Raw genomic sequence first — 23,876 nt, 5'->3', positions numbered from 1 at the left:
TCCCATGCAGAGCCCACTATGCCGTACAAGTTATTCTAAGTAACCTGAATTGGTGTTAGCATGACCAAATCAAAGAGTGTATTTACTACTGTGGCCTGATCATACACAGGACAATAGGCTTTGCCCTAGAACCACATCTCTGGTTACTGCACAGGTGGAATGAGAAACAGTGTGGTAGCATGCAACTAGTGCACCCAACTTGGAAACCTCTTTTCCAAATGAGAATTAAGGTGATCTGAATTTGGCTCAAGGAATTATATGAAATACTTACAATTCAGATTATCTGCAGAACTTGGCGTCTTTAGTAGTTCACCTGTTCAGTTATTATGGAGTGGTGTTTCTTAAAATAGCCACTTTCTGTTTTAAATTAAGGTAATTCGTTATGGACTAGATAGCCCTTCATCAGTTAAACTGCTGGTTGTGCTTTAACAAGACACAGAAAATGAGCATTTCATTAATGTATTCTGTCAACTGTTGGAGTAGTTTTACTAAGAAAGATCAATGGACTGTTGGTATAAAGGAGTGGAGGAGAAGTATAGAATTTAGCAGGCTACTGGAAAATTTATCCACATACCTCTACTCACCCTTTTAAGTGTTTTAAACTTCCATTTAGAGTTATGGTTTAGTCCTACATTTTAAAAGATCTATATAGAGAGATGCAGTGTTGTTGTAGCCATGTTGATCCCAGGATATTAGAGAGATATCTTGCATTGGACCAGCTTCTGTTGGTGAGAGAGACAAGCTTTCGAACTAACACAAAGAGGAAGGTGAAGGTCACCGAAAGAAGAGCTCTATGTTAGCTTGAAAGCTCCTCTCTCTCACCAACAGAAATTGGTCCAATACACGGTATTACCTCACCCACCTTGTCTCTCCAATACATAGAGAGAATATTATTAAGCAATAGAGCTCTCAGAACTAAGTAAGTAGTAATATACACATTTTACAAGTGACCAGATAGGTTAAGTGACTTGCCCAGCATCACATAACAAACCAGTTGTATGGCCTGGGGTAAAGCCCTGGAGATGCCATATCCCATGGATGATGAGGTCCACCTATTGTTTTTAAGCAATAGCAAAATCAAGTCAGCTGCACTGTAAGCTATTTTCTTCTACACAATCATAGTTTTAAAAACTAGTTTTGTTTTCCCTTTATGATTTTATTTTGAAAAGTAAAGCAATTACCATTGGAAGAGAAAGAAACTAATGGCCAGCAGGTAGTAGTCTAGTAAATATTTACTAAACAATATTTGAAGACCAAGAAATATAATTTATAGTATGTAAAAATCCTAGAAAATCCATTGGTCTCCCTTTCCCCACCTTTTTCTTCCTATATGAAGCAAAATGTTCATTAATGCCATTTTTATTTATGTTAACTTAATATTGCTATATTCAGCCTTTCATTTTCATGCTTTTAGGCAATCACAACTCCCTCTATTTATTAGAAATGCATTCCATACTGAAACAATGTTTTATAGCACTTAATTTAAATTATTTTCACATGTATTGCACATTTCACCCACGGATTTCAAATAACTTTTCAAATACTAATAAATAGTTTACATTACTCTTCTGAGGTGAGTAATTATCATCCCCATTTTACATGTGTGGAAAGGCACAAAGAGGTTAAAGTATTTGTTCCTGGTTGTAGTTATTGCAAAGCCAGTAAGAAAACCCTGAAATCCCAATTCTGAGGGCCAAACTCACCCCTTGTAAGTCACTGCCGGTTCCCAGTTGAGCTGTACCTTACTGCACAAAGCAGCATACAACTCCTAGTTCTGTGCTCCCCACTCATTACTATGCTACAATTAATGCACCGTAGGTACTGGCAATGGTTCAGCAGAATTTGTTACTGTGATAATACCAAAGTGCTCTAAGATGGCCTGAGAAATCAGTTAATATTCTCTTACTGTGCAAAAGATATCCTCTTATCTTACATTTCAAAGCAAACTTGAAACACTTCCTAACTTATCACTGCAATAGATATAACTGACAAATCCACTGAAAGAAACTTGATACGTGTGGTAAGTCCCCATTTTCTTCATTATGATGGTTGGATGGCAGAAAAGATAAAATGCTTATCAATGACTTTATCACTGACAGCTGGATTCTCCTTCACTGTGTTCATATATATGAATAAAAAATATCCTGGGCCTAATCCAGTAACTTATTTTTTCATCGGTACAAACACTCCTTTTCCCAAATACATACTTACATAAATAGAAATGTTAAAGGTTCAAGCTCATCATAAGAACATAACGACCATACTGGGTCAGACCAATGGCCCATCCAGTCCAGTGTCCTGTCCTCCATCAGTGATCAATGCCAGATGCTTCAGAGGGAATGAACAGAACAGGTAATCATCAAGTGATCAATCCCCTGTCACCCATTCCCAGCTTCTGGCAAACAGAGGCTAGAGACTCCACCCCTGCCCATCCTGACTAACAACCATTGATGGACCTATCCTCCATGAATGTATCTAGTTCTTTTTTGAACCCTGTTATGGTCATCCCTTCCTGCTCCGATGAGATGGCCCAGCATGCACAACAGTATGACATCATACTTATCCCAGAACTTCACGGAGCTAGGAATAGACATTTAGGGAGTTGAAAGAGGAAAAAATAATATGCATTTTCCCCTTATATAATGTGCTCACGTCCCTCATAGACTAGCTGTTGTGGGAATTCAGCTCCTATTGGTAAATGCCTAGACCAGGGATCGGCAAACTTTGGCATGCAGCCCATCAGGGAAATCCGTTGGTGGGCTGGGACGATTTGTTTACCTGCAGCATCCGCAGGTTCGGCCGATCGCAGCCCCCACTAGCCGCACTTCTCCGTTCCAGGCCAATGGAGGCTGCGGGAAGAGGCGCGGGCTACACCACCCCGCACAGAGAGTGTGCCAGGATCAAGACACTGCTTTCTGGGAATCCCTAGCTAGCAGAAAGGCCTCTTGAGGGTCATAGCCAAAAAGGCTTAGTTTAGAGCAGCCACAGTCTAAACTGTGCCAAGAGATATGGGGGAACAATGACAGCACAGCACAATTGCAAAGTCAGTTTTAGATACTGCATCTAATGTGTTGTGATCCTATCATCATTGCTTCTGTATACCCAGTGCCCCAGGATGGGATTTACACACAATTCCTGTAGATTTATGAGGAGCTCATGGAAGCTACAAATATAAAATCTCTGTGCATTGATGGGAAAGGTTTACAAAATAACACTTGATAAAAACAAAGTTGTTTAAGGACACTGGAGAATAGACTGTGGTAGGCTTCATGATTTTGTTTCTTTTTTTATGTGTCTTGTAGTAAGTCAGAGAGCAAATATGAGCTGTGAGAGATAACTTGGGTTTTGTTTACAACTGTTACTGTCTTTTTTAAAAAAATGTATTGATGCCTTCTCTATTGAATCTTCAGGTTCAGGTTCTTCGGAATGCTGGAGAAGAAGTGACCCTAACAGTGTCCTTTCTGAAAAGGGCGCCTGCTTTTCTCAAATTGCCTTTGAATGAAGATTGTGCCTGTAAGCATTTGTGATTAGCCACAAGAAAATTCTATTCATTGTTCACGTGAACCTCTACCGTTAGTTTCCAAATTTCCTGTGGATGGTCAGTAATTGGCAGGAACTGTTGCAGCCACTTTTGTGGCCTGACTATGAACTTTTAATATCACCAGGTGCTGTGTTGACATTCATTGCAAGCTAATGCTATCTTTGCTGGAGAAACAGGAGGCAATACTCTCAACTGGTGTGAATCAGCATAGCATTACTGAAATCAGTAGGGCTACACCAGTTTACACGAGCTAAGGTTTGGGCCCAAAGTATTTAAAGATCCTTCTTTCAAACATACAATGGCATTAAAATTGGAACAGTTTATATATTCTAAATGTAAAACTGAGATTGCACATTTATATTTTAAGGTCTTATCTTCTCAATTTAAATTTCATTCAGGGGCTTTAGTGGTGATATACCTTCAACTCTGAGCTCAATAGTATTTTGTTTTAGTGCAACAGAAGTTTAGTTGACTAGCCCCAATGGGCATCTGAAAGATGTGTATGGAAGCAGCTGCCTGCTTCTAATTATAATACATTATAATTGTTGGTACACCTTTGTAGATAGCTACAGTATATCAGTGCCGGTCTATATGTGTGAGTATGTCTTTATTCACCTCTGCTTTCTTTCAACTTCCTTTTTTCTGAAAGTGTGAAGATAACGTTTAGTTTTTAATTATGAGAACAAAAAATAGTTTTTAGGTCTAAAACCTATTTAGTGTGTGTGTGTGTGTGTGTGTGTGTGTGTGTGTGTGTGTATATATATATTATGTGTGGGTGTATGAAATCTGTTCTAAAATATTTTAATTTATTTGCATAGATTCATGATCAATTCCTTATTTCTCACAAACTTCGTACAGGCAATGTTTTTGTTCGCAAACAGAACTAATCAAAATATTTTTGAAACTTTTCCATTGAAAAACAGTTGTCTTGTCAAAACCAAAATGTTCTGTGATACATTTCCTTTTCAGTGATTGTTTTGCAAGAAGGTTTCTCAGGTCTAGGAAGAACTCTCTTGCCTGCTTATAGGCGCTGTCTGGAATGTACAGTGAAGCAGAGTGGGGACTTGAACCCTCAGATCCTAATCCACTTCCTTACCACTGGGCTATCCAGTGAGAGTCTCTCTCTGTACTAATCAGAGTGTGAATGATTAAAAGCTAATGCTCACAGTAATACTTTGTGAAAAATCCATAGGCTTACTATTTGTGTCAGTATTCATTGGCTAATTTTGAATAACAAACACATAAAAATCAGTCTGTGGATATTTCACAAGTAAGAAGAGAAACAAACAAACTGTTGTCTGTGAATAGCTTAGTTGTACCCATGACAGTGCTTAGGACAAAAATGTAACTGTATGAATACAAATTCTAACATCCTGTAATATGGGACAATGTTATATGCATGACTATTTTTATTAGGTGTCCCTAGTGACCAAAGCAGTGGCACATCATCTCCCCTCTGTGACAGTGGTTTGCATCTCAACTACCATCCCAACAATACGGTAAGAGATTGTTTTACCTTTCAGTGCTAACTCATTAATGAGGTGATGGATAATATCCCAGAAAAGGCATGGGAAAAGATGGGGGTCACCTAAATAACACTGGATTTAGTTGGTGAATAAGAGTTTCCCTTTAGTCTTGGATATACCTATAACATTTTTGACTCATCCTGTTCTGAGGCATCCTATATTGATTTTCAGTTAAACTTGTCTAAATGTATAAACCGGTGAGCTAGAGACTATTTTTTTTTTTGGCCCTTTTTGAAGAGTAACTGCCAAAGAAACAACATGCAGCATGGTATAATTACCATGAGACACACACAGAATATAAAGGAACGTCAGTGTTATATATTTAGAGAAGTGGATCTGGCAGCTCTTCCACTGCTGCCTTAATTAGCTACTAGTGAGAAAACAGATATTTTGAAATTAGAGAGCATTCATATTGAATATTTGTATAATCAATTAATTTGTGCCCCTTGCATTTCAAATGCTTCTTAAAAAGTAAGGGTAAGAAAACTTTCAAAGTCACTCCGGATGTTGCTGAACTATAAAATAGTTACAGCTGGTTGTGAATTTGTCAATTAAATGGTTTTCACCAGAAAATGCTGATTTGTCAATATTGAATCTTTTTGAAGGAAAAGGTTCGTTGTGACAATTTTTTTGGTTTTGAAAAAAAAATGAAAAAAGTTTGAAACTGTCAAAACATCCCATTTTGACCTTGTTGAAACACAAACATTCTGATTGGGGGTCAAAATTACTTTTCATTTCAAAATGTATAGGCAAAATATAAAAATTGAAATTCAACTTTTTGAAATTATTGAAATGTGTCATTGACACAATCCAATTTTTTTCCAGATTACCCTCCCAGTTCCCCACAATCATTTTTGAAAATTTCCATGGCATGGGAAAACAGTTTACAAGTTCTAAAAATAATCCCACAAAACATACATAGCGTATACAAAACAAAACATTTTCAGTATTTACTTTGTATTTATATTTTAACACACAAAAATAGAGCCTATACCTTGAAAATAATTAAAAATACTACTGAATTCTGCCCCCCCCACACACACACACGCCAAGAAAGCAAACCAACTACTTTATTCCTGAGAAAAGAAATGTCTCCCAAAACAAAATTTCCCCATCTCATCTCTCTTGCTAAGCATGAAACATAGATATCTGTCTCTTGTCCCCCTACACTGAGCTAAGTGATGTGGCAGAGAGCTGCTGAGCCAAGGAGAAACCACTAATTACAGAAGGCAGTTAAGTAAAATCTTCTCCGTTCTACAGAAACCTCTTTGTGACTCACCAGTGCAGAAAATGGGACATGGACAGGAATGGTGGAGATAATGAGGCAAATTCTCAATTGGAGATGAATGAAGCTATGACAATTTATACCAGCTGAGTGTCTGGCCCTATGTACCTTAAAAATTCTATGCAGAGATTGAGAATAGAATTTGTTATGCTACTTAATGAATTTAAACTATACCCCTTTTAAGAAACACGCAAAAAGGTACACTTAAATATTCCACTTTATGAAAGAAAATCTTCTTTTGATTGTACCAGAAAATGAGTTTTTAGAAGTGACAACGAAAGCATGGTTTGAGTTCAGCTGAAGGTTTGGGAGATGGTCCAGAAGAGTTCTTATTTTATTTGAAGAAGGCTGCCTAGCTCTAATTACTAAGGTCACCAAATATAAGCTCAGTTGACTTGGCTACACAGTTAGTGCACAGCAAGCCAAGGTGTGAATGTACAGCACTCTAGCCTGCCGCACATGCTGTGTGGACCCTGCTACTGCACACTAAAAGTTCTATAGTGTAGTCTGACATACTGCTATTTCAAACTGAAGTAAATCAAGGCATGCTAGAGAATGATTGGTGTACAGTACCAAGGTCCACATGTCTTGTCAGTGAACAACAGGCTACAACACTGTACATTCACACCCTGGCTTGCCGTGTGTAGCCAAGTCAACTGAGCTTATATTTGGTGACCTTAGTAATTAGAGCTAGGCAGCCTTCTAAACCTCTACATATGCAATAAAATATCAGAGTTTGAATTGGAAAGATAAGTGCTTATGTATATTCCATCCTCAAGCCACAGTCAGCTGGATTCTGACTTCACTGGGTCTCTGCACTGACAAAAAAGGCTGCCTCCATGAATTATTTTTGAGTACAATTATGTAACCAAAAAAAAAAATCTACATTTAGTTTCACTTTCATAATAAAGAGATTGCTCTACACCAGTGGTTCCCAAACTTGTTCCGTTGCTTGTGCAGGAAAAGCCCCTGGCGGGCTGCGCCGGTTTGTTTACCTGCCGCGTCTGCAGGTTCGGCTTATCGCGGCTCCCAGTGGCCGCGGTTTGCTGCTCCAGGACAATGGGAGCTGCTAGAAGCGGCAGCCAGTACGTCCCTAGTCCCGCGCTTATACATTATTTTCTGCAAATAACCCCGGGGTTATTGGAGCATTGGGCACACTGGATGAGATACACTACATATTGTAATAGGCATGTGTAGGACCCATGTATCTTACAAAGTGTGTTGTGGTGGTATTGATCATTGTAGCAGTGAAGATATGTCTCTGATTTTTCATCTGTTCTGGTGGGGTTTGATGCTGCTTTAAGTTGGTGTCTCCTGGCCTGTGAGGAGTTTGCTTGTGATGATGAGTTTGGAGATTGGGGAGTAGTTTTGAAGGCCAGAAGAGGGGGTTCAAGAAAGATTTCTTTCAGGCTAGGGTACACATTGAGTATGGGTTATAGTTGTTTGATGATACCCTGTATAGGTTCCAGTTTGGGGTGATAGTGACAAGTAGGGGTGTGGGGTCAGAGAATTTTATTTCAGTATTAAAGCAGGTTCTCTCGGGGTAGTTGGGTGGCCTGTTCAAGGATATAATCTACTTCTTTGGCGGAGTGTCCTTGTTTGGTGAAGGCAATTTTGAGTGTTAATGTGCATATCCTGGACTTTTTCCTCAAAGCATATTCTGTGGTGTCTGAGTGCCTGGCTATAGATAACACATTTCTTGGTGTATTTGGGGTGGTATTTGGGGTGGTTGCTGAATCTCTGAAGGAAGGTGTGGTGATCCAGAGGTTCTTGTATATAGTTGTCTGTAGGGTTCCATTGTTGCAGCTGATAGCGGTGTCCAGGAAGTTGATGTTAGTGTGGAAGTGTTTCAGAGAGAGTTTAATGAACAGGTGATGGTTCTTGAAGTTGTGGTGGAAATCTATGTTGAGAACAAAATTTATTACAGAACCAAAGGATATGAAGAGAAGAAATTCTTTAATAGGCTTCACACCAGTGCTAAGATCCTGGGTAACAAATGAGGAATTAGAATTAGAAATTCTCTCTAATTGGTATTACTGAAACCTGCTGGGATGATTCACATTACTGGAATATTAAAATCAATGGTTGCAACCTATTTAGGAAGGATCAAATGGTTAAAAGAGGATGGGGAGTGGCACTCTATGTAAAAATGGTATTACCTGTTCCCAAGTCACTCATAATTCAGAAGAAAATTATTTTTAATGCTTATGGATCAATATTCTAATAGGTAAAGCACATGAGGAGGGTATAAGTTTTTGTCTGCTACAGATTACCAAACTTCACTAGAGAACAGGATGACCACTTCTTAATACACCTATCTGGAATTTGTAGAGAAAAACAAAGCTGCATGATCATGGGTTACTTCAGTTTGAGTGACGTATGTAGGAGGTTTCATGCTACCAGTACTAAAAGATCCTTGTAATTTTTAAACATTATACATGACAATTTCCTAACTCAAGAAGTGTTACAACCAACTCAGAGGAATTCTTTATTAGTCTTTGTCTCAACAGATAAAGAGAAACTGATCACAGAACTGAAAGATTAATGATTGCTTAGGTTCATGTGATCATGACTTGAACACATTTATAGTGTGCAAACAATATATATAAAATACTTTGTGCTTTAATAGGCCCAATTTCACAAAACTGAAAACAATTATGAGCCAAATCATCTGAGAGAGATAACTTAATCACAAAAATTTGTATGATAATTGGGAATCATTTAAGAACACCTTAGGAGATGCATATAAAGCAACAACCCCAAAATCGAGGAAGAAGGCTACACTGGTTAAAAAACTGACCTAGTTTAAAGGGCAGGGCATATTGTGACAGGGTCGGGCCAGATGGCTACAGGAGAGTGATAGAAGACAGATATATTAGTCCCAAGTTAAACAGGTCCCTTTTCCCTGGGTAAGGTAACAGGGGCAGTTCTGGAACAATCAGGAACATGCTGGAACCAATGAAGTCAGACAGGCTAATTAGGACACCTGGAGCCAATTAAGAAGCTGCTAGAATCAATTAAGACAGGCAGGCTAATCAGGGCACCTGGTTTAAAAAGGACCTCACTTTAGTCAGTGAGGGGTGCACAAGGAGCTGAGAGTGAGAAGGCATGCTGCTGGCGGACTGAGGAGTACAAATGCTATCTGGCATCAGGAGGAAGGTCCTGTGGTGAGGATACAGAAGGTGTTGGGAGGAGGCCATGGAGAAGCAGCCCAGGGAGTTATAGCTGTCACACAGGTGTTACACGAAACTCTGTAGACAGCTGTGGGCTGGAATCCAGAGTAGAGTGCGGGCCCGGGTTCCCCGCATCCCCCCAACTCCCTATTGGATACAGGAGGAGTTGACCTGGACTTGGCATCCCACCTAAGGGGAAGGTCCCTGGCCGGCCCCCCACCCACTAAGTGAACCAGCAGAGACTGTGGGGATTGTTCTCCTTCCTTTTCCTCATGCTGGCCAGTGATGAGGTTAGCTGAGTGAATGGCAGGTTTGAGCCGCTAGCAAAAGTGGCCAAACTGAGGGCCGCTGTGAATCTCTGAGGGACGGACATTGATGCAAGCCATGGCTGCCCAGCAGGAGGCTACCCGTGTCCAGGCAGCCGTTCAACAGGAGGCAGTGAGGCTGTAGCAAGAGACTAATCACCTACTGATGGACCAGGCTGCTCAAGACCGGGCTATGTTGCGGGAACTGGTAAACTGCCCTTACAGAGCTGAACCGTGGCTGTGATGTGACGCAGATGATTTGGGCCAGCAACTGGCTGCAGAAAATGACATGAAATGATGATGTAGAGGCGTACCTCCTGGCCTTTGAGAGAACAGCCCTGCGGGAGGCTTGGCCCCAAGAACAGTGGTCTGGCATCCTCGCTCCATTCCTGTGTGGGGAGGCCCAGAAGGCCTACTATGATTTGCCTGAAGAGTCTGTGGCAGACTACCTCCAGCTGAAAGCAAAGATCGTGGCCAGATCTGGGGTAACAACCGCAGTGCGGGCCCAGTGATATCATGAGTGGAGGTACCAGGAGAACAAAACCCCGCAGTCCCAATTATATGACCTCATCCATCTTTCACGAAAGTGGTTACGAACTGAGTCCCTGAGTCCAGAGGAGATACTAGAGCAGGGGTCGGCAGCCTCTCAGAAGTGGTGTGATGAGTCTTCATTTATTCACTTTAATTTAAGGTTTCACGTGCCAGTAATACATTTTAACGTTTTTTAGAAGGCCTCTCTCTATAAGTCTATATATTATATAAGTACACTATTGTCGTACGTAAAGTAAACAAGGTTTTTAAAATGTTTAAGAAGCTTCATTTAAAATTAAATTAAAATGTTGATCTTACACCGCCGGCCCGCTCAGCCTGCTGCCAGCCTGGAGTTCTGTTCACCTAGGCCTGTGTGCGAGTTACGCACACAGAATGGGGCATTGATGCACCTGGTATTACATTCTGTGGCCCTATGCCATGGTATGAATTATATCTGGACAGTCTCTATGTAAAAGAGTAAATGGACACAAATCAGACGTCAAGAATTCTAACATTCAAAAACCAGTCGGAAAACACTTCAATCTCTTTGGTCACTCGATTACAGACCTAAAAGTGGCAATTCTTCAACAAAAAAACTTAACAAACAGACTCCAAGGAGAGAGTGCTGAATTGGAATTAATTTTCAAACTGGATACAATTAACTTAGGCTTGAATAAAGACTGGGAGTGGATGGGTCATTACACAAAGTAAAACTATTTCCCCATGTTTATTCCCCACCCCACCCCCCAGCTGTTCCTCAGATGTTTTTGTCAACTGCTGGAAATGGCCCACCTTGATTATCACTACAAAAGGTTTTTTGCCCCGCTCTCCTGCTGGTAATAGCTCACCTTACCTGATCACTATCCTTACAGTGTGTATGGATAGTTTCATGTTCTCTGTGTATATAAATCTCCCCACTGTATTTTTCACTGAATGCATCCGATGAAGTGAGCTGTAGCTCACGAAAGCTTATGCTCAAATAAATTTGTTAGTCTCTAAGGTGCCACAAGTACTCCTTTTCTTTTTGCAGATACAGACTAACACGGCTGCTACTCTGAAACCTGTCATTAGGAAGGAGGTGACAGAAATTGATGGGGTCCCTGTGGAAGGGAAAACCCAGGGACCAGGACCCTACTTCATAATGAAAAAGCATCTCTTGGTCTGCTGTGGTCTGATAAAAATATTTTTGACTTGGCTACATTTTTAAAACACAAGTTTCTGCCTGCATGGAATATGCATAATGATAGGGGTTCTTTCAGAAATGAACTCCCTCCATTCTATTGGCACTATACATGCGTACACAACACAGACCTCTATTTTTCCATGCGAGTTACACACACAGAATGGGGCATTGATGCACCTGGTATTACATTCTGTGGCCCTATGCCATGGTATGAATTATATCTCATTCATAATTACCAGAGTGTAACTCTCTAGAGTAATACAATGAAAATGTTATATTTAATAAGAGCATATTGAAAACAATATAAAGCAGAAGTAGATTCATTACACATTCATTATGCAATTAGCAATTAAAAGGCTGTTTTCCCTGAGTAAATTATACATAGGTATAACTTAAAGCATATTGGGTTCTTGGTAGACAGAACGGACAGTGATTTCCTCAGTGATATGTGGGGTAACAAGGCCCCCTGCGTCATTCAGGCACAGGTTAAACATAGTATGTGATTATGTGATACAGTATAGCTTTAGGACGTGATCGCTGTTGTTAATCTTGTCTGTGTATTTCCATTATAACCCCTTTTTCATTCATAACTTTCTGAAATGTTCACCAGGTCTGGGGTGAAATCCTGGCCCCTCTGAACTAAATAAGAATTTTGCCATTGACTTCATTGGGGTCTGAATTTCACCTCTCTCAGCTTTAATGGTGTTGTAGTTTTTGTTCATTTGTTTGTTTTCTGTAAGTAGTTCTGCCTTTTTTGACTAAGAAGGGAGTGGGGAATAATATGTGTCTCCCATTTATAATGTTAATATAATTAAGTTATTAATTATTATTATTATTATTATTATTATTATTCGTGGTAGTAATAATATCACAGTGGCACCTAAAAATCTCAAATCAGGGATTTATGTCCCATTGTGCTAGGCACAGCACAAGCACTAATTAAAAAGACAATGCATGCCCCAAAACTATTCTTCAGCATTTTGGAAACAACTGAAGAACAGAGAGTAGAAACCTAAAATTTGACAGTAAAATTACTGTTGTAGAAAATTGCCTTGGGGTGTTCTAGTAAAATGTGTTGTATTCTGCAGGTCAAGGGAGCATATGCAAAACACATGTACACATGTGCATGCACACACATTGCAAACTGTGAAGATATTCTCTTTGCTTTCTTTTAATGTCATTTTAATTATGTCCATACGATCCTAGAAATATAGGTCTGCAAGGGACCTTGAGAAGTCAACAAATCCAGCCCCCTGCACTGGGGCAGGACCAAGTATACTTAGACCATACCTGACATGTATTTGTCCAACCTGTTCTTAAAAACCTCCAATAATGGGGATTGAAGGAACAGAAATGGACACCATGTAGAGTCAAGCACAGGAGTTTATTACGCACAGCGCTGGAGGAGTGTCACTTTGCTTATTTGGCTCAGAGACACTGCAAAACAATTGATTACAATAGATTATATAGAATGCTCATTGGGCGGAGAGAAGTGATGGGGTGGGAGTCCCCAAGCCCCTGAATAGGTTCTAGCAGCAAGACAAGATAAGCACAATAAGACAATGGTCTAAAAGATTGCATAATGGCTCCACCCATGGTTTAGATTAACATATTGCTGATACACAGGTGATTACCCTCAAACTATCTCTATTAAAGTATATAGGTTAAATCCTAATTTTGGGGTCCAGGGGAATGAGGTAGCAGCTCTCACGGTTGATCAACAGGTACATTCCTGGAGATTTAAAGCAAAACAGCAGTAATTAGTATTTAAAAATAACAATTGTTTATAATTTTACCCTTGCATTTCTATGGACTAGGATTGGCATACATCTGTGAGGGGAGGGTGTCATTACTAATGTCAATCATGTTAGGCCTCTTCCCAAACTCTGTTCTGGTGTCTGAGGGGTATTGTACCACTATCTTCTTCCTGCACCAGGGAGTTAACTTTAAGACCCTTCTCAGCGCTTTGTGTGTTTGTAACTCGCGATAAGGACACCCAATTACGGCTCACCCTCTGGAGTCATGCTGACTCTGCTCATCGACTTGAAACACACAAGGTTGTCTGTCTACCCCAGCTTTCTCTTAGCCATGTATTGTTCTTTGTTAGCTAGCCCTCATGCCCCAGGCCAAGTTGTGGACTTCGGACCTATATTAAAAGTTCTGAACAGAAACTGTGGTAAAGATTTTTCATCCACAGCAATGGATTTTGGCCCTTCAGGGATTCTATGCATTCCTTTGGAAGCCTATTACAGAGCTTAACTGCCCTTATAATTAAAATGTTTTTTCCTCTAATATCTAATGTATATGTTCCTGGCTGCATATTAATATAACACATGATAAGTGGGAGGAATATGGTGACCCCTTGAAATATAAGACATTTTACAATTTGGTACTAAAGCAATTGCAGGTTGTCAAACATGAGAATTTCAAAATATTTATGAAATATCGTATGATAAGCCTAAATTGTGGCATTTTGAATAGCTACTTTTATATTCAACACTTCAAAATATTGTCCTTTACCTTTGAATTCTGAACACCTTCCTTGGCTATTCATTGCAATAACATGATTCAGTAACATTTGATTCTGTTCTTTTGTTTTCCCCAGGCTTGTAATATTCATTTCTATAGTTTACAATATAGAGCATTGGTTGAGGGGATGGCAGTTGTTCGCAGTTCCTACAACCATACTTGTTTCAGTTTTTGTTTTGCAATCAAAAGTGAAAAAAAAGAAGCGTGGGATCACTCCACAGCTTACTAAACCTGATCAAATAGAATTTTCAGGAAAGATTTTATTACATAAAACAAGGCACCAAATACTTGAAGGAAAAAAGTCTGTCTCTCTCTATGGTAGATGATTATGATGAAGGCCAAAAATCAGAAGTGTTTAAAATTTCTTCCAGGATACGCTATCATGTTCCTCATGGCCAACATCACCAGGGCATAGGTGGGAGAAGAGATGGTGTGATCTCCGATTAATCCCGCTCCTTCATTCCCGTTTTTCCCAGTACCTCCCAGGATCAGACTTGTGCAGGTAAATAAGTATGTATGCTTGAAATTTGTCTTGCTTGTGGATAGATATAATCTTAATGGTAACTTAGTAAATCAGCACTTCAGTTGAAAAGATAAATATAGATTTCCCCATAGTCATGGGCCATAGAGCTGCTTGATTGTTCAGTCCTCTGACTACTTGTCTCGGTTTAGTTTAATAATCATTCTACTGTTGATCATGGCTCTCAAGCCAATTTTAATAGACATCAGCAAGGAAGTTAAAAAAATAATAGTTATACTTGAAAATCTTCCCAAATATTTTGCATTCAAGTTGATTTTTGTTCAGGAATCTTATAAAGCAAGCTTAATAAGCTCATCATTTTAATGGTCTGAACACCTAGATATCATTGCTTTCAATTCTGCCAGCAACATACAGCAATAGACATTTTCTAATAGGTGTCAGTATGAGTTTTACTCAAGTAACTAAGAGGCAGCTGTGTACATGCACACTTGCCCAGTACATGTCCATACTTCAGTCTGCCACCTGTGCCTCCAACCAACTAAGACAAAATTGTTCTTAAGCATTTAGGAATCACAGGAATTAAAATACAAAACTCTGATGGAAAAAGTAACAAATCAGTTACCATGTAGATTTCATGATTGGCTGGTATTCCTGACTAGAACTGAGCAAAAATATTTTTTTTGGTTCATTGGCTAAACCAAAAAAATGTGAAAAAAAAGGTTGTTTTGGGTCAAACAAAATATTTTCCTGTGTTTTCAGGTGGTTTTATTTTTTATTTATTTATTTTGTGTTAAATGTAGGCACATTTTTAAACAAAACATCATTTCAAAATGAAAAATCGAAATGTGTTGTTTTGAAATGTCAAAATGTTTTGACTCTCTTGGAAATTTTTTCCCCATTGCTTTTTCTTTTTTCCTTTTTTGCTTGCTTTTGGCTGAAACAATTTGCCAAATTTTAACTGAATTTGCCAACAGTTTCAGTTGACCCAACTGTTTGATTTCACCTCCTCTGTTCCTGACATCAGCTTCATTTACTGTTCTTTGGCTTGGTGTAGGAAGAATGAGGACTACATCATACCCTGACTACTCATTACTAGGTAGTGATGGATGTTGAGAGAGAAAGAGAGAATTTTAAAAATGGGAATAAAATGGGGACAGGAAACTTCTCTGGGGAAATGGAAGGCATGTCATTACTTCGGTCAAATTTGAACACTGTTTTGCTGTAAACTCAACTTAAGGTATGGTCTTCACTACCCGCTGGATCGGTGGGCAGTGATGGATCCAGCAGGGATCGATTTATCGCATCTAACGTAGACACAATAAATTGACCCCTGAGCACTCTTCCGTCGACTCCTGTACTCCAGCGCCACGAGAGGCGCAGGCAGAGTCGATGGGGGACCGGCAGCAGTTGACTCACCGCTGAAGTTGTGTAACTTAGATCGATCCCCTCCCCTCCCAAGGTAGACCAGGGCTAAGCAATTGACTTCAGTGAGGACTACTCACATGGTTAAAGTTAAGCACGCATGTAACTAGTTGTTGGATCTGGGGCCTTAAAGTTTAATTTTGAACACTGACAAAATACAATTATATTCTATTTGTTTTGGTTCTAACATGCATAGACTTATGGAGTTCATACTTAGGTATAGCAGTTTCTTTTAAGAAAGTAACCATATATCTGAGATTTAAATCCAGCCCATGATTTCCAGAAAAGAAATTTATGAGTATGTCTAGGTCAAAGTAAAATAATGTTATGTGTTTTCATCCTAGAATAATTGCACAATCTCCTGTATCCGCCTATATTAACTATGTAATATGAACAATTAACTATGTAACATGAACAATTAACCCAACACAATTTATATGGAAGAAAGTTGAGCTGGCAATGAGAAAAAATTATGTTTTGGTGGACAATTGTTTAAAAACAACTTTTAGTTGTGTTGGGTAAGCCAGATTCTGGCCCTTCTGATTACTGAAAATTACTCTGGAATACAATAGTGTCTCAAAAGTGTTATCAGAAGAATGCAGATAAATTCATAATGATGATTGAAAACACTGAAGCTATTGAAAGCAATATTAATGAGAGGATATTGAAAACAATATTGAGTAAAAATAGATTCATTGCACATTATTTAATTAGTAATTAAAAGCCTGTTTTCACTAAACAAATTGTATTACATGATGCCTTTTTATGTCTCAATTAGTTCATATTTGTGTTTTGAAAATATAGAATGATATATAAGTATTAACTAAGTATCATTATTGTATTCATTATCATCATCATCATCACTTATCTACTTGTAATGGACCACTTTATGCACAGTATTGGAGAGGAACCTTCTAGTAATTTGAAGGTTAATTCAGGACAGTGTTCAAAAAGACTTTGATATGCTTTCAATTGTTTGGTTTTTTTACACCACCTTTTAAAAATGTTATTGTACAGAAATATTCTGTTTCATACACATGCTCACATTTATGATTACCCAAATTCTTGCACACAGCCTTGATAACATGGATTAAAGTATAAGCTAATCAAAGAGCAACATTTGCAACATACTAATACTTTAACCTTAAAATAAAGCCACATGCTGCCAGATTTATGCTTTTTGACTTATTGATTTAAAACCTTCCATGAATTTCATGCTGCAGAAGCCCAGGAACTCAAATTCTACTCAGGCAACTAATTCAGCAAGAAATCAACTGGCAGACAGAACCAATGTTCTTAAATATTTTCTGTACCATAGAATAGAAAAACATGGTGCAAACCAAAGGGTATTTCAAATCAGGTTTTTTCTTCTATATATCACAAACCCTGAGTTTGATTTATTTGTGTCTACGTGATCATGTATATGAACAGCAAAGGGATTCCAACTTTTCACTGGGGTTAAAGAAGAGATTGTTATCATCTCAACATCCCCAGGCCTGGAGGAGAGTCCTTTATCTGATGCTCATTAAGCTTCAGCCAGTAGAAGGCCTTGGGTTTTTTTGTTTTTGTTTTTGGGGGGGTTTTTGGCTTAGGAAAAGCTGCATTTACTCCCTGATGATAAGAAAGGGGTCAGAACTGGCTTCCCTGAAACCAGGTGGTCAACCTTTTTATGCGTGTGTATGCATGTGTTTGTGAGTGAGTGTGTGTATCCCAATATCATGCTGAAAAGGGACTTTTTCCCCTTGTCAAGAAGGAATTTCCGATTATTTTTTCCATGCCTAAAAGAGAGACAGAACTTCTCTTTGACTCTGTTGGATGAAAAATCCTTTGCCTTTTCCCTCCTTGCAAAGAAGAAATAGGAAAATTCTATTTTCACCTTGCTAAGAAGGGACTCGGACTGTCTGCTTGCCAGGAGTCCTGAAGAAAACATTTTCTGCTCTAAACAGAGAATCAGTCTGTTTTCCTGAACATGGTCTCTGTTGAGTTTATGTGAAGTAAGGGCCTGACTTTCACAAGGGGTATTTACAGGGAAAACAGATGTGTCTTTGACCAGAACAATCCAATCATGGGAAGGGGGCTCAGGCTGGAGGAACAGGGCTTATATACACTCCCCTGGATGCACAGGAGCCAGTAGTTTACCCTAATCCCCACCTTTTCCAACCTAAATGGAAGAGGAGAGAACCTTCAAGGAACTGCTATCCTTTTTTTTTTCTGGATGGTTCAGAAAGACTCCATGCCTTTGAGGTTATGATTGGGGCATTTAAAGGGAAAACAGGCATGTCTTTGACTGGCTCTGCTCTTAGATGTGGATGAAGGCAACAGTCACCCTGAATATGGGAGTTACTAACTCACTAAAACAAAGAACCCTCGTGTACTAGATATACAGCAGCTGGACATTCCACAGAACTATAATGCAGTTTTAAGAAGTAGAAAGAATCTTTACAAAATATTTTATGATGTCAGCAACTGATTTCATTACGTGAGACCCAATCTTCCTCTTAAGGATGACTGATTGTGGATGAGCTACTCTCACAGTACCTGACTGACACATGCCTAATTTTGAACTATGAATTTAGTGCTGAAGGATGGAGTTCTCACAGAATGCCAAGTTTGGGATGCAATAGTCTCCATGTGCTTTGCAATTTCTTGTTCTGGGAGATGAAATGAGGCTCGGCCTCGGTGGCTGTTAAACCAGAGACCCAGGAGCCTCCTATAGGCTGCATTCCAGAAAGGCTCTTTACTGAAGAAATTAAGTCCCTTTGTACTTAGTATACAAATGTTCTTTCTTGCTTTGTAATTGCCTGGCATTCAACTGCAGTAAATCAGTCTGTAATGCATGACAACACATTATATAACTGGCCAGATTAGGCTACTTGGAAGGCTTCCACTTATGTCAATAAAAAGGAGGACTTGTGGCACCTTAGAGACTAACCAATTTATTTGAGCATAAGCTTTCGTGAGCTACATCGGTTGCATCCGATGAAGTGAACTGTAGCTCACGAAAGCTTATGCTCAAATAAATTGGTTAGTCTCTAAGGTGCCACAAGTCCTCCTTTTCTTGTTGAGAATACAGACTAACACGGCTGTTACTCTGAAACCTGTCACTTATGTCAATGAGTATCTCATAGACTTCCATTGTATTTAGTTTATGCTCAAATATTGCAGAAAGGTAATATGAAAAAAATCATTGTGGATCAATTTTGAATTCTCCAATCCTTTCATAAGTAGTTTAGAACAGGATAATTTTAAAACAAAAACTCTATCACTTATAGGAACCAGCATAGAACAATTTAGACACTAAGCTAACTTCATTTAAAGAATGGCTTTAAAATCAAAACTTTTAGGGATGAAATTTTTATTATATGACATTTCAGGAAACCTTGCTTTCAATGTTTGATAATGAATTTCTTACACTTTTACTTTTTCACTTCATATAACAGTTGTTAAACTTCCAAATAATCCCAAATACAGTTGTATAAATATTGAATTGTTTTTAAAAATGCACCAGATATTCTCATTTATTTAGCTTCTGAGGCTATTCAGGTAAGTATTTTGAGGAGACTCTATGAACTGGAATTTTGAGGGGAAAACATTGTTCTATAACTGATGTAGAGGCATCATAAAATTTCCCAGAACTGAGCGATCATTCAGTCTAAGGGCCAACACTTTCAAACCTGGGTGTCTAAAGTTAGGCTTCTAAATCCATATTAAGAACTTAAATCAACTGCTTAAATACAGATTTAGGAATTTAACTTTAAATAGTCAGGTTTGAAAATGTTGGTCAAGATTTCCAAGCAACCATTCTTATCTTTGTAGCTCTGCCATCTATAAAAGTTAAATATAATCTCGATTGACCTGTTATTATATTCATTTTAATTAAAGTTAGATATATATAAAATGAGATAACTAAGATGAGAGTTCAGCAGTGGACCATTGTGGTTGAAAGAAAAGCTTTTCTACATGTGGTGTTAAGATGATATGTTAGAACAGATGACTTTTTCTGCTGACCTGATCTGTTATGAAATGTCTATAGGCAAAATGCATTCCAAATAATTGCTGTGGATGGAGTTTGCAGTGGAATAATTCAGTCTCTCTCTGCTGAAGACTGTATGGACTGGCTACAAGCAATAGCAACTAACATTTCCAACCTCACAAAGCACAATGTAAGTATAGATCAAAGTGGTTCAGTGGATTTCCAAATCATATTTGACCATCGCTATTGTAAAATGTCTTATAGGTTTAAGCATAGAATTATCTGTTCATAAACAATGCTTGAGATTTCCTCAGGGAAGTCAGCTCAGTCTATCATAAAATCAGACTTTTTGAAAACTCTTTGAAAGGGAAATGATTTTCTCCCCAGCTATACTGTCCACTTCTTCACTATCAGGATTATTTGCTTTTTAGTAGTACCTACGAGATTTAGAGAAACAGAGCTTGAAATTTAGGAAGATCAGGTGACTTGGTTATGCATGTCTGCAAGTAAAAAGTAAATGTTATTTTTATACATTTTGAAAAACAGAAATACATTTTTCCTTGTAAGTCCATTAGAGCAGGGATCATGCCTACCTTTGTGTTTGCACATCATCCTAACACACAGGTGTCCTGATCCAGGCCTCTGGATGCTTCCATCATATCAACACATAACATTAATAATGCATTTGTGCTTCATGCTCTTTACTTTATTCATGGTTTATTCTTATGTGAGAGATGTTTCATATTCTACTGAGGATACATTTAATGCAAAAGCTTTTCCAAACTACCTTACTGATAAAATGGCAGGGTATTTGTTAGATTAGATAGCATTTGTGTATCAACTTTTGCATTGTATGTTTTTCTTTACTCAAGGGGGGCAAATACACATGGGGCTAAACTTATCCATATTATAAGCCATGTAACTCACCAATGAACAATTCAGCCCATTGGGTTTTAATTTAGGTCCCATAAGATTTCCTTCCATCTGAATTACCTTCCCCTACCTGCTTCAAAATTTGTTTTTATTTCAAATGCTGGGAACACATTGAAGGTGATTTATATTCTAGTTGCAAAACTATGTTCCAGCTGGCAGCAATATGTAAAAGTCAGTGCATTGGAAAAAACATGATAGACATGAATTCATCCACCATCTGTAAGCTTCCATGCGATACAAGCCAAATTTCTTGGCTATTTATTCATCCCTGTAATGTTGTTGCTGCATAAGACTGCTAGTCTCACCAGGATCCTGACAAATGAGGATGCTCTTTCTTTCTGTTACGAACTTTAGATCATACTGTAAACTATTTTTGCTATTTACAATAGAGCATTTGTTTTCTCATAATAATGCGTTGTTGCACACAACCATCTGGCATCGCTTTAAATGGCTCTGATTATGCTGTAATCACAGCTACCTAAAGTAACTTCATTTTGCTAAAACATTGTGGTTACATGACAAGTCTTATTTCAATATTTTAAAATGAGCACAGTATATAATTCCACAGTAGATTCCATAAAACACTCGGAACAAATGTAGGCAACACTCTACAGTAAGAGGTAAATGGATAATTATTCCTTTATTGTGCAAATCTTAGGATGTTGTTTTAGCACCGCGGCTCACAGTGGAATGGCTTTAATTGAGGGTCTGTCAGGGTTTATAATCCCTCTGCGTAATAATTGTCTATATGTATATCTTGAAGTCCAGCCTGCCCATGGCCAGGCTGAACTCATGGGAAGTGATAAGGACTCTGTTATTTATAATGCGGTCATACTGTTCTTTAAAAAATATCAATTATCAGTAAGAATTACAGTTGACATCATACAGCGATGTGTGAACATACGATCATTTGGAGACACAGATATGAGGAAAGTAACTGCATTGCTCTGCACAAGGATCAGATGAGATGAGAGGTTCTTCTGATTCATCTCCATACAGAATGGATATTGACATTCACATACTGTTGCTGTTAACGATGTTTTTGCCTGAGAAAGATAAGACATTTAGTTGCGGTCACAACTGATTCTATTCTAACTTGACATGCAAGGCTACAAATGACAAAAAGGTTACAGGCCTTCCTATAAACGAGAAGACAAACAAATAGATATTTACTCTGCTGATTTTTTGGTTTGAATTACATTCATACTTACTCCTAGTGGTTGTGTCAATGTATTTACCCTTTACTTTGAGGCACAGCACTGAGCAAATGTAAGTAATAAGGGTCAGAAAAGTCTTAATAACTCCTGACAGCCTCTTCCATAGAAACTGTGCGTGGCTGAAGCTCTGTTGGTTAGTGTTTGGGTACAGGTAAGGAACAGCGGGTCAGTGTAGCATGCTGTAGAATAATGGTCTGGCAGAAGTTAATACTTTTCTCAGCCAATAGAACTCAGCTGGAGAACTTTTAATTTATGACCCACAAAATGGCAGAAAGACCATTTGGTGACTCAAATCCCATAAACCTTTGCATGGGGGAGGATAAGGCTTTCCCCTCTCCTCCCTGCTTGCACAATGCTTAGTTTGGAGATGTCAGAAGCAGTGATCTGCGGCTCCAAAACACCTGGAAGCAGCCCTCTGGTCTCTTCTAACTGAGACCTGTGTGGGTGGAAGGAGGATGGGAAGCTGCCAGTTTGGATGCTGGGCAGGAGGGTGAATGTAAAGCTGGAAGTAGCAGGAGCATGAGGAACAAGCAAGCTGATCCTTCCTTCCTTTACCCAGGTTCCCACTGGGACTTTCCAACAGGAGATTTTGCTGTTCTCAGCAAGTGGGGTGTGAGCCACAAGTTTCTTCAGAACTATAGCTGAGCAAGCAATTGATATTTTCATTTAGTAGCAGAACTAAAAAAATCCAAAAAAACCCCAAGTTGTTGAACCAAAGCTGAATTTTGTTTTTTCTTTCAGCAAGAAATGGAAAAAAAATAATTGGCATTGAATGATGTTTCAAATGTCATTTTGATTGCTTTTTAAAATTGAAACTGTTTCAATATTTTTGAAATTGTTTTCCTTATTTTTTTTATTCAGCTGAAACTATCTGCCTAATTTGACGCGAATTTGTGAATAGCTTTAGTTGCTCTAGAACTGGATTTTTGACTGAAAAATTTCACCCAGTTATACTCCTCACCTGGTTCTTGGTTGCCCTGTGCTGTTTGAGTAGTTCTGCTCAAAGAAATGTTAACTTCTGCTCATTTACTTCTGCTGAATATCTACTCCTGTGGAGGGGAAGTTGTGTAGTTGTGTGAAGGTGGCAGCAAATAGCACCTTGGCTTTTAAGGGAACTGTGCTGTAAGGAGCCAAGGGACTGACTCAGGGGTCATGCTCTTTATGAGGACCTTTTGTGTCCACCACTTGCCAGGGCCTCAATCATCAGTACAGTATATTCTCGAGGGATTCAATCATTTCAGAATTCTGAATGACTTCAATGGGGACAGAATTTCAACAAAGATCATTATCAAGCTCAGCTCAGTTCAAAATAATTCTGTGGCACAATGAGCTATATGAGTGCTGCAACCACAAAAAAAAGACAGAAGCTTTTAATCTTTGTTACAGGTAAATACAGTGCATCAGGTATCTGCCTAGAGTAGGGCTGAACAGTATGTTTGGTGGGTTATCCTCTGTGTCCATTTGTCACTCTTGCCCGTTCCTCTTTCTGTGAAATATTTCTACATAGTGTGATAGTATCTCTGCCATGTCTTTCCTTTCCCCTTTCATCATTTCCTTGAAACTCTTCAGCAAAGTAATAGTTTTGCTTATGACTGTTACCTTAGAGCTAGTACTTTACGATAAAATATTTTGTCAAACATTAACTCCAGAAAGACAGCTAAACCTGCGTACGTCATCCAAGAGATAAAGTGGTGACAAAAAGTAATTGTAAATGTACGACAGAAACGTGTATAAGATCTTGTGAGATTTACTACAGTATCTCAGTTTATTCAATGGG

General features: G+C 38.7%; 1 protein-coding gene across 1 annotated transcript in view; it reads left to right on the top strand.

The window, feature by feature from the left end:
* The window catches only part of SNTG1 (syntrophin gamma 1), a 516,894-nt gene that overhangs the window by 348,577 nt on the left and 144,441 nt on the right, over positions 1–23,876 (top strand). The window contains exons 8-11 of the mRNA XM_084622009.1: positions 3,411–3,513; positions 4,958–5,040; positions 14,445–14,575; positions 20,010–20,139. Coding sequence (XP_084478135.1) covers positions 3,411–3,513; positions 4,958–5,040; positions 14,445–14,575; positions 20,010–20,139 — 447 coding nt within the window. The remainder of the gene's footprint in view (positions 1–3,410; positions 3,514–4,957; positions 5,041–14,444; positions 14,576–20,009; positions 20,140–23,876) is intronic.

Source organism: Lepidochelys olivacea (assembly GCF_965140295.1).
Source record: "Lepidochelys olivacea isolate rLepOli2 genome assembly, chromosome: 2".
Classification (NCBI taxonomy): domain Eukaryota; kingdom Metazoa; phylum Chordata; order Testudines; family Cheloniidae; genus Lepidochelys; species Lepidochelys olivacea.
Note: the sequence above shows the minus strand (reverse complement) of the source record. Positions and strands in the feature narration are given on the sequence as shown.